Source organism: Euprymna scolopes, chromosome 19, assembly GCF_053919585.1.
Source record: "Euprymna scolopes isolate OS-2025 chromosome 19, ASM5391958v1, whole genome shotgun sequence".
Classification (NCBI taxonomy): domain Eukaryota; kingdom Metazoa; phylum Mollusca; class Cephalopoda; order Sepiida; family Sepiolidae; genus Euprymna; species Euprymna scolopes.
The window spans coordinates 110855922-110868868 of NC_136500.1; the positions used below are offsets into that span (position 1 = coordinate 110855922).

At 31.1% G+C, this 12947-nt stretch overlaps 1 protein-coding gene across 3 annotated transcripts in view; it reads right to left on the reverse strand.

Moving 5' to 3' along the window:
* The window catches only part of LOC145239877 (uncharacterized), a 236404-nt gene that overhangs the window by 14065 nt on the left and 209392 nt on the right, over nucleotides 1-12947 (reverse strand). For all 3 annotated transcript variants that reach the window (XM_080103473.1, XM_080103472.1, XM_080103471.1), the window contains exons 3-4: nucleotides 6928-7298; nucleotides 1909-2052 (exon numbers count right to left, since the gene is read on the reverse strand). In XM_080103473.1, coding sequence (XP_079959599.1) covers nucleotides 1909-2052; nucleotides 6928-7298 — 515 coding nt within the window. The remainder of the gene's footprint in view (nucleotides 1-1908; nucleotides 2053-6927; nucleotides 7299-12947) is intronic.

The window sequence follows — 12947 nt, forward strand, 5'->3', positions numbered from 1 at the left end:
GGTTGAGGAGGCATAAGTCAGTTTTGTTGATTAATTCTTCAATTTTATTTCCTTTTGAGTTGTTTACTTTAGAATCTTGCTAAGGTTTTTCTTTTTTTTTTGTTCTGGGACTTTTTGATTTACTCTGTCTGGCATGTCTTTCTTGAGTCTCAGTTTCAATTAATGCAAATTTATTTTCATTTTCAATTAGTACTAGTTCTGTTTTTTGTTTGTTAGTTCGATTTTTTTGAAATACGTTTTTTGTTTTCATGTTCTATTTCCATTTTTTCTGCTATGTGTATATTTTTAATATTTGCTTTTTGTCCTTGATAGTGACTTACATCTTTTCACATTTTCGAAGTTGGTACTGTGTAGTTTATTTAGCGGTTGATTCCCTGATTTTGTTGAGAGATTTTTGGATTTCCTTTGTTTTTTCTTCGTTTATGTTGGATCATTAATTCTGTTTTTTTTTTATTTGACTGCTAAGGTTTATTTTTAGTTCAGATTAAATGGATTTTGTTTCTTCAGAGTTTGGTATTTCTGAATCTGGTTTAGACCATTGAAATCATGCATTTTGTTTGCTTGTTGGGTTATTGTTGCATATGTGTTTTTGGTATAATTTGTTACTTCTTTAAGGGCTTCCTGTAAACTTATGATTAAGTATTTTATTGTTACTATTCCTTTTTTTTATTTTTTTGCTTGTATGTTTTGCAGTTTTTTTGAGGAAGAGAAGTGATTTTCTAGTTAGTTTGTACATTTGGTTTCATTAAGACGGTCTTTGTGGTTTGAGTCTTTTTGCCTGTAATTTTCAAGTCTGATTTCTTTGACATTGGTTTTTGTTATGCCAATTTTTTTTTTGTTTATAGCATTGTAGTAGGTTCAGAATGTACTACTCTATTTTGGTCATTTGATAACCTATATTGATCGTCTCTGGTATTGGAAAATGGTTAAATTTTAATATGTAGGTGCTTATACATATTACTTTTTTTTGTTGTTTTTAATTATGATTCTTTAATGCCTGTGATCCCTTGTCTTTTCAATGATTTTGATTTCTTTTGTTGTGCATACAAAGATTTCTCTGTTTCTTATGACTCCTTTGGAGTAGTTTAATGTTTGGTGTGGCTAAGATCTGATGCTTGTTTTGTGTAATGTTTATAGTTGTAATAAAGTTTTGATTTGCTTTTTATTTTCTACTTCTAATATAGTGCAATTTTATCCACATGTCTTTCTCTCCTAGTAATTGTGGCAAAGACAGACTATATGATTTCAATTGTAATATTAATAATGCAAACATAATCATAGATTTTTTTTTTTTTACATATGGTCATGATTGATAGCATAGTGATAAAGCCAACTGATTGCTGATGGAACGATTTTTTTTCTACCCATTTCTAGTTACATGAAAGAGCTTGGTCATGGTGTAACAATTGCCCATAGTTGAATGATATATACATATATATATATATATTTATTTACGCTATATATATATGTGTGTGTGTGTGTGTGTGTGTGTGTGTATATATATATATATATATATATATATATATATATATATATGTATATATATATATATATATATATATATATATATATATTCTTATATATACCAATCCTCAATGTAATTACAAAGCACTGAACTGAATTAAAGGAATAAATTATAAGATGGTCAACATCATGAATTTTGGAAAATAGTTTTTTGTCATTTATTCACTATATATATATATAAAATATATAAGTTTATATAGTTTTCTCAAAGCATTATGTGTAATATGTATATAGAGGAATCTTGGAAGATTATCATAATGGAAGAAGTGAAGTTCAATTTGAAGGACAAAACCAAGATATAAACACGAGCTAAAAGACGGATTTATTTAAATTTCTTGTATGCCAATGTATTTGTAATGTTTTGGACAAACCAGAATAATTTACCTGAGACACTCTGTTCTAATATCTGTTTAGTCAATGACTCAACAGGTGAGGGCTGCTGCTGCTGTTGCTGCTGCTGTTGTTGGTTAAATTTCTGGTAATCTTTTCCTAGAGATCGACGGAAATGTTCCTCTGGATCAGACATTCCTAGAAAAGTTTGATGTAAAATTATTTTAAAACACTCATAAGAGAAAAAAAAAAAATATGGAAAGAACATATTGATTAGAGGAAAAAAAATGAGTTTAATTTAAAGTAAACCAAAATTCTAATTCACAAGTCTGGAATAAATTAATCCCACAAGAGAAATGCACCGTAAAATACAAGATAAACTTATATAATTTACTAGCTGGATTTGTCAGTTCACTCTTGATCCAAATTTGTTACTTGAAATATTAATTTAAAATAAACATTTCATTCATAACTTTATTGTACACACAGAAAAAATCTTTTATATATATATATATATATATATATATATATAAATAAACATTTTGATCATTTCATTACATATTTATCTTTAAAAGATACTAAAAAAAAAAAAAAAAAAAAAAGGGAAAGGAAAAACACAAAAATAAATATTTGTTCAGGAAATAAAACAATATTGTAAAACAAAAATGTTTGTTAAAAGCAATAACAAATAATAGTTACTTAATACAATGTCCTTTTTCAAAACTATGCAAGTTACTTAACCTTGCGACTGACCTCGCATCTACATAAACAATATATAAAAGTCTATTGCGTGAAGTTGAATTAATTTGAAATGGGTGGTTTGTTTTCACCATTAGCACAAAGAATGGGCCTGACTTTTGCATTTATTCATTTAAAAGAAAATTTGAATCATTTAAAAATTAAATCTTATTTAGACATGTGAGAAGTGCAGTTCGAAATATTACGATAAACAAATAATTTTCCATTTCATTCGATACATGTACACTTCAGGTTTCTCACCTCAAGAATTATAAACCTTAGATAGAGGATAGCCTCTATTTGCGGTTGTTAGCCCATAACCTGGGTTAACGATGTTAATTTTTGCAGAGAGGAGGAATCATCATCACATACTGTACTTGGAATTCACATATATGCATATGATTATACCATATTTTTTCTCTACATTGCTCTTATTACTAGTGTACCAATACATTTTTCATTGTTTTGCAACAACTTTTATAATTAACCAATAAGGGGCTTCCAATCCACTCATTTGAGGAGTTGGATCACACAAAATTGGATATGAACCAAATACTTTTAGGTCAAAAAGGAATAACAAACAAAAGATATGGATTGCAACAACAGGGATACCAGAATCATGAACAGGAGATCACAACAGAGAATTGCCAATTTATCAACACAACATATGCAAAACAAAATACAGAAGAAGACTGGAGAACAAACAACACTTATTGGGTGGCGAAATGACTTGTCTGTATAGCCAGCAACTCAGATCAGTAGACTATCCTGAATATTTATAACTAAATGTTCCTAAATTTATTTCACCTTTACTCATTTGGGAAAACTATCATCTTACATCCACTGCATACTGTAATTTTAAAAAAAAATATAAATAAATAAAATAAAAAAAAGGATTCTTCTCGGTGCTAATATGGCATTCTAAATTCCGATCTGTTCAATTCAGTTCCAAAAACTCTACTTCCCCTGCCCTCTCGACTTTAGTCTTTTATAATATCTTTTTGGAGGTGAAGCCTCATTGATATGCAAATCAATGCATATCAAACTACACATACAAGGTTGCAACACTTCACCTCACCAGATTGGAAATAATGAGAAATTTCTTTTGCATATCACCTAATATACTTTCATTTTATTTAGGCTTCAAGATATATTCATGGTTAAAAACTCAACATTGCCAATTTCATAGTCTCCAACTACATTGATTAGGCCAATCAGATATGTCTAATTCACGGGTACTACATTTTGATGATAGAAGTTACAGAGATCTTGAACCAGGGCCTTCAGATGTTGGGTTATACAAAACTAGGAATGAACCAGAAAACTTTATATTTTCAGGAATGGATCGGAATGAGAAACAGGAACAACAGATGTGAGGAATGAAAACAGGAAGTCAAGAGAGAGAATCGCCAGTGCATCATACGCAGAAGACAACTGATGAGCAAACAAATATTTCCTGCTCATATTATTACATGTATACCAATGGTGATTGTTTCTGAATTTTTGAGATAAGGATTGATAACTTGCATTATTACTGTTCTCATTTCCAGTGTTATTTTCACAACGTTTTGGCTGATGTAACCTCTGACCTTCTTCAGGTATATCTTGTTGGACTTGGAAATAATTCAAATAATACAAACCCACAGAGAGTGACTGGAAAAATGATTTATTTGCATAGCCAATCACATGGATTAGTCAACTGTCTGAACTATTTGTAGTTAATAATTTCCGAGTTCGTTTTGACTATTTCTTTTAGGAAAACTTAACCACAACTCCTTTCTACCACATATGCAGCACACAAGGAGGTGGATCTCAATGATGAAAGAGAGAGAGAAACATCTGCTGATCATAATATTGTAAACTGCAGCACAAAGCAAGACAGGGCTCTACATTGCAAGTGAAATGGTTGCATTTGTGAGTGATTTTTCAAAGTGGCGACTAGAAATAATGAAACGCTTATCTTTTGGCGATTGTATTTTTTTCCACTAACAATCTTCCAAAGCTCACTACTGAGTGAAAAATGTCTTTTCAACTTTTTTTTTTTTTTTTTAAATTATTTAAACAATAAAAATTTTAAAATATATACTTTTTTTTTTTTTTTTTTAATGAAGGCTGTTTAAAAAAATATCTGAAGAAATTAGAATGTTTATACCTTCAAGTATCAACATAAAATTTGTTGTATATTTAGAATTACACTTATAAAAATAAAAAAACACAAAAATCTTTATTATGTACATACTCGCCAAAGAACAAACATGTCATATTCTAAAAATCATGTGTGTTTGGCTAGTAACTTTTCTATTTGGCTAATAGACGAAAATATTTAGTTGTCAAAGGTCAACTAAAGATACGTTTGTCCATAGAGCCCTACAAGATAAGTCTAATTTTTAAACAATTCAGATGAGTGAGCAAATTCATTTAGTGTATCAATTCCACTATAAGTCTTATTTACAAACGATTCCAATACTTCGACGCTGATTCTTGGTATGATGCCAACAGACAGACATCTTTTGTCATTAGAATTTTGACATATTTATGAGAATTTATTCTACTTACGCAAAACTTCTCATGAAAAGATTGGGAAACTAAATCAGTTTTGCACCAATTTTTATGCCACCTTATGAAGATTAAAATCAAATTATAATGGTACTAAACTTTATGTCTAGAATCCTTATTTCAATTTTGATCAAAATCCATTAGATGATTTTCATTCTAGAAAATATCTAAATTTAAAGTTTAAAGAATTCTAATAATAAACTGAAATTTAGAGAATCTGGCTTAATATCCAATAACTGTGGATCAAGTTCAATACAAATCTAGTAGGTTAGAATATAGGAAATATTTATTAATTGATGTTGAATACGTATTTGTTGAAATTTCACAAAATCTGAGATTTGAATCTTCATGATGAGCTCCCACCTTTACAGAAAACTAAATATAGTCCACATTTGGACACCTTACACATGCTAAAAAGCTTATAATGATTGGATAATTAGTTCAGGAGTAAGTCCTATACATAGAAATATATATACACATACCTAACTTTATATATAGAGAGATTATCTCCATTGTTACACATAAAAGAAATCTCCCTCTCTCTCTCTATATATATATATACTATAGCAGGCAATGCATATTATTATATTAGAGATAATAACACATAGATATTGAACACAGTATTTACAAATATGACAAACCTAATTTTAATGAATTTTAATTGTGTTAAAGCTAGTAGCCTAAGAAAGTTTGCAGAGTTCAGAGTTATCCCCCTTGAACCTGATCAACAGATGGATCCGGGTTAAGAGGCAGGGCAGTAAGGAGAAAATGAGAAAGGCAGATAAGATACCAGAGATGTAAACACGTGTATAGATAACCCAAAAAGCTTTCTTGTGCACTCAGAAACTTATCGATCTTCATCCTTAATTTTAAATGATGTCAATGTGTTCAGTTTTATTATCATTTTGGTATATATTTTTTTCCATAACTGATTTATTACGAATAGTTAAGTCATGAGAATATAATTTGATAAATTGCCTTTAGCAAGGTTACCTAGCATTGCTAGAGGCAAAAGTGTAAAATTTTTATAAATTCCTATTTATCTTTCCCCCTGCCCCGGTTTGCCTCTTTCTCTCTCCAAACCCTCTTTATTCTTTGTCTAGCCCATTCTTCTCTCTCAACAGACACATACAAGCACAACGCAACTCATTTTTATAGATTCCCCAAAGAACAAGTTGGCATAAGGAAATTAATTCTTTGATTATAAAAATCAGAGTAACTTCCCTTTAGTTAGTACATAATTTATCTGCCTCAAAATCTGTTTAAGGTAAAAAAAAATTATATAAATATATTTTCTCAACTTTAGACATTATTTATTCCAGGCAAGGCTGATCCAGAAAATACCAACTTTGTGAATATTTGTTTTGTTGTTTTTTACTTTTAATTTTTAAATTTGAGGTGAATTATCAGCCTTTATCCATGTCAATGAAACTATGGTATATCTTTGGAATATGTAACGCATAGTTTTTAAATAAATTGTACTTGAACTGTTACAATAAAGCACTTATTTCTTTTCAACGCAAGTAAAAAATAAAAATTAAACCATATATATTTATATACATGTTTTTTTCAAAATGTGTTCAAGCATCTCCTTGCTGCATTCAAGTTTGAAAGAGCATTTTTCTCATGCCTGAATAAACTCATTTTAGGAATATGTTTAAGTTTTTAGACAACACAAACAAACATGCAAGAAAAGAAAAATACAAATAAAAAAAAAAAAAAAATGACAAATTTTTTTTTCTCTACGAAGGCAGTTTTAAGTGTAAAATAAGTATTAACCTGATGTTAGTTCTCTCCGGGTTGGGCTGTTGCTCTGTCCATAGGAATTCACATTCGGATAATATCGATTGGTAAAAGTGGAGGTTATCACAGAAGGTCGCAACTGTTGCTGTTGGGATGAAATTAGAGATGATGACGTCAGACATGAATTATTATTATTATTGTTGTTGTTAGTGTTGTTGTTGTTGTTACAATTGTTGGAGACAGACAAATTTAAAGGCACATTTTCGGTGTCCATGTCAATTGGGACAGGATTAGACTGGACGTGACAAGAAGACACCATTGGTCGCTGTGGCGGATGCTGTTGTCGATAGGTGTCCGTGATTACTACGACCTCTCCCTCAGGTGGCAACTCAAAACTGGAGAATTGCCTGGAAGCAAAAAAAAAAAAAAAAAAAAGTATGAATATTAAAATAGAATTGTTAAAAATATATATATTTTCGACCAACAATTTTTCAAAGAAATATGTCAGAATAATACCTCTTACCCCTCCCCCCAGAAATACTTATAACATTAAAGAGTTCCACTTGAAGCAAACTAGCATGCTTGTTAAATAATTTCAATGCAAAAAACAAACTTATTACCAAGAAACCAAAGTACCAATGTACCTTGGATATATTAAATTCAATAAAATTCCTAATGTGAAGCTGCTGAATTAACAAGACAAAGGTATCAGTGAAATTTTGTTATTTTGTTTTTGTAAACCATGTCTTTCTTTTCCAAAATATTTTTCTTGCTCAAAACAGTAGGAAATTATATACCCTTTCATTTTTTAAAGATGGCGTCCATATGAAAATAATTCTGACTCGATCAAAGTATTTTTTGAAAGGAATTAAATCAAATTAAATTTCATTGTTAACATACTGCAACGATCCATTAAAAAAAAAATTGATGGACCAAAATCATATTTATTTTGTAGGAAGAAAGCTATCGATGACAAAAATAAAAACAGATTAGAACAGACAAATTAGAATCAAGTATTCATTTTGTAGGAAGCGGACAAATATCGAAAAAGATTGACTTTATGTTAAATCTATACATCCATAAAAGTGAGAATGTGTGTGGATGAGTGCACTTCTTAAGCTATATACTCAACAAATTTTTGATCTACAGACTTGAAATTTGGTACATAGTGTATTCAGGCATATGGAAAACTGAGTTTTCATCCAGAAAAAAAGGGCTGCTAAGTGGTCAAAACTGAAAAATTGGTATGTGGGAATCGTTGGATTTTTATCTGTTTGCTGTTTCATGATTGTGCATGCACGAATTGTTAACATTATGTTAAGTATTGAGTAACATTATTGTTAAGTATTAAGTAACATTATTGTTAAGTATTAAGTAACATTATTGTAACATATTGTTACTTAAGTATTAAGTATTAAGGTTGAAATCATTCTGTAAAGGTTGTATCAAGCTGGCCTGATAGTTATCATACTTGACTTACTGTCTTTAGGTTTCGGTTCCGATCTCAGCTTAAGTATTTTTTTTACAAGTGAACTGTTTAGAAAAAACATAATACTCACATGACCATGTTACAATTTCTTTTTTAAATTTTGAGGAATCTAACATTACGTTTAATACCGGGCAACGCCAGGTACATCTTCTAGTCTAACAAGTTTGTTCTTTATTCTAGAAAGCCATTTGGTAATGAATCCAATGAAAGGGGAGTAACTCTGACATATGCTGCAACGATCTACCAAAAGAACTGGTGAATCAGAATTAAACATTCTCGACGACAAATCGAGAAAGAGGCAAACTTTATTTTATATATTGCATATAGTCGTATTTACATGCAATTGATTAAATGGACACATTAACAAGTAGAAGGGTTAGAGAAAAATAACTCCAAACAACTATGTTAATGTTTTTTTAGTGAAATTTTCAAAAATTTCACTTATTTTTCCTTATTTTATTGTTAATCTCAATGGATATTCAATTAATAGAAAATTAACAAAAAATATTTCTAAGATAATGTTCAGTTAATTACAAATTACGACTAATTTAGAACAACTGAAATGGAATATTTTCACACATAACTAAATACCAGAACTAATGAATATTTTAGCATGTGTTTTGTATCATTTAAAGTATATAGGAGGAAAAAAAAAGAAGCATTTAGGACACAAACGTTGATTCACTTAACTTTGATATACTAATTGTATACATAGATATGACGTGAAACAAGACAGGGTGAGTTTTAGGCAAAAGAAGGAAAAAGTGAATTGCATCATCATTTTACATGAGGGGGAGGATCATCATGGACCCGCTTTAAAAGGTGTGTAGGCCATCAAGAAGGCTGTGATGACAGAGTTGAGCGGCATCCCAGAAGAATTCTTTGAGTGGTGCGTAGATATGTAGCAGAGAAAGAGGTGAAAGTGCATTCAACTTGGAGGGGTGGGGATAGAGGAAAGGGTTAGTTTGAAGGGAAAACCACGTAGTTTGTTGTTTGGAATTGTTGAAATAATTGTTTTGTATCACCAGTCCCATTACTTTTTCAGTTGGCGGTGGCATGTGTGTGGAGCGGGGGGGGGGGGGGGGGGAAGAAAGAGAGGTGCTGATGAATGATGTAAAAACCAGCAACTTGGTAGCGCTGTCAGCACATTCTCTGACTTCTCCAAACTGATTGCCAAATGCTTCATTTTACTGTTTTTATTCTCAAAGTGGCACTCTGAGAATGCTAAAGTGGTTGGTGGAAGGAATGATGGAGGGGAGGCATTGAATGGAAGAATCTCACCCCCCCCCCTCATACACGCACACATTTCCTGTGCACACTTGCATGCAACTGGTATTTTTTTGTATGTAAAAACAGCAACTAGTAAGAACAAATGCAATGGTAAATGGTATTCTCAGGAGAGGAGAGGATGGGGGAAAATTCCTGCAATGGTAGAGAAATCTTGAAATGAACTCATCTATAAGGTGTACTCATACACAGAACACAAATATATACATATATATATATATCAGAAATGGAAAGAGAAAGGAGAGGGGGAAAACGAGATAGAGAAAGAAAGAAAGAGAGAGAGAATATATATATATATATATATATATATATATATATATATATATATATATATATATGAGAGAGAGAGGGGGGAGAGGAGTACTATGCAAATGAGAGTTTATATGAAAGCAGAGTTTAAATTCCCACTCGCACTTTCTTTGAGCAAAGTGATGACTATGGATAAACATTGTGCCACGTGTCAGAGAAATACCCGACTGCAGGTGTCATGTTTTATTTTATTTTTTTTTTTTTCAGAATTTTCATTCTTGTAGACTAATTTTTTCTTGCAAGGTTTAAAAGTCTATTCTACTAGACTATTCCATATTATAATTAACCTCTACCCTCGAGTGGCCTTCGAGCCTAAGTGGTGACACCCTTGTATATAAAAAAAAAATCAATACTTACAAACATTTTGAATATCTTTTGTAGTATTTATTTTAAGAGTGCTAAATATGCAAGAACTTAACATTAATGATAACACAGTATCATCATTAGTACCACAAATCAGTTTTGCGTGCAAAAATGGGTAAATATAGTGAAGTTTAATTTCAACACGTGGTACACCATCTAAGTTTTGGGTTATTTTGATAAAATCTAGATGTAAACAAAATTTAACTTCTCTTCAGAAATGTACAATTCTTTCTCGTGTAAATAATAGTTTTTTTGTTTTTTTAATGTTGGTATTTTCTAACTTAATGCAAACGATATCGTGGATATTTATGCATATCAAAAACAGATCTAGCGTTAAAATAGAGTCGCTCATCAATGTGGTTAGCTTAATATAGATGGTTAAAGTTATTTTCTAAATATATATATATATTTTTAGAGAAATAAAAAGTAAAAAACAAAAGGAACAGAAGTGAAAAAAAAGGATCGACTTATACACAAATGTATGTACGTATGTATGTGTGCGTGTATATATATGTATATATATATATATATATATATATATATATATATATACACACACACACACACACACGCACACATACATACATACATTTGTGTATAAGTCGATCCTTTTTTTTCACTTTATTTCTGTTCCTTTTGTTTTTTACTTTTTATTTCTCTTCTTGGTGAAAGTAAAGAAAAGAAAAAAAACAAATAAAAGTGAAAAAAGATGGACTCATACAAAAATATATAAGATATATATAAGATATATATATGTGTGTGTGTGTGTGTGTGTGTGTTTATGGGAAAATATGCTTATTCATTCATATTTCGCCTTTTATTTATACCGATCCTTTAATTTATAAGGATTATTTGATTACTAGAGATATTCATAATCATACCTATTTCCAAAAGAGGGGAGATATAACATATGAAAAATATTTGGAATCAAGTCTCCCGTTGCTGTTATTTCAGATCATTTGAAACCAAAGCACCAAGTTTTAGTCTCCCCTCCATCAAGGCCAGAGGTTTTGGGGAAATATATATATATCTATTCTCGTAGCAAAATTGAATATTGAAATGCTCATATCTTTGCTTCTATAGAACAAAACTACATAAAAATTTGCAGGCTTTTTGAATTTTATGACAATTGGGAAAAAGAATCTATATTTTGAAACCAATAAATTATGCCCAAATTTACTTACATCTTCTATCATATATATATATATATATAAAAATAAAATCGAAAATGTATGTTTGTATGTATGTGCGTATGTTTGTGCGTCAGCTAAAAACTTTCGACAGACACGACGAAAATTCACAAACTCGGTATCATATCAAAGCCCCATTTTTTTCACCCCGAAATCGACAATTTTCCCGGGGGGGGGGGGGGGTCAACAAAAACGGTCTTTTTGTGACGACGAGCGGTTCTACGCATGCGCCAGATGACGTCATGACCTGATTTACTTTAAATAGTTGAAAAACTGAACAAATTTCATGTATGTCGCGTTAGCTCAGTTGATTAGCGCGTTGGTTCATTATCTAAAAGTTTTGGGTTCGAATCATGGTGTAAGAAGTCTTTTTTTTTTTTCGATTTTTTAAAAATTTAAATATTGAACCAGTGTTATTAAGCCATTTTTCACGTAACGTTCGTTTTTCTGTTTTTTTTTTTTACTTCGCTTATCAACCCCCAACCACACACCCAAAAACACCCAGGTACCCATCAATTTTTTAAATTTTAATATCGAAACAGGCTTATTTAAGCCATTTTTCACATGTTCGTTTTTGTGTTTTCATCGTGTTTTTTTTTTCCTGTTTAAGTTTTAACATTGTTTTCTTTTTTTACTTCGCTTATAACAAACAAACATGGTCATTGACGTCGTTGTCGTCGTCGTAACGCTCGACGACTTCCGGGCGCGCACCTGTCAATTTGGTTCTTACTTGAATAAATTCAAACATCTTTCAGTAACTCATTCTGGCTGGCCAATTTTATTTTCAAACTTCGCGTCAGGGCTTCGGGTTTGATCCTACCAACTTTTACCCCCCCCCCGGTTTCTTTTTTATTTAACACCACACACACCTACAAACACCTGGGCAACGCCGGGTACCTCCGCTAGTATATATATAAAAGCGAAAATGTGTGCATGTATGTTCGCTTTTTACGTATGTCCAAGAAAGGCTTTTTTCAGAGAAGCGGTCGGTCGGCTTGCAACTTAAAACTTTTTATATCACAGATAAATCATAATATCTCCGAGTTAACAACGGAGCTCGCCTGTCTATTTAATTTGCTTGACTTCGGGAAGATAAATATTCAACATTTGTCGCTCGCCGCATGTGGATTACGCTTTTTCCTATAATAAAAGCGACACTAATTCTGGCGGTATTTTCCGGCTATCGCAGTAAATGTCCAAAAGCAATCAGCTTTGATCAATGTGGAAATATTTTCCTTATATCAAACAATTGCTATTCAATTTGGACTCACCAACATCTTGGGAAAATAAAAATAAAAAAAGCGTTCCCCGCAGTAAATGAAATACTATCCCGCAGTCAAAGTTGACCTCATTAAGTCATTAAAACGTGCACCTGCCAAGTCTAAGTAATTAAATAAATTTGAACGTGTTTCCGTTAG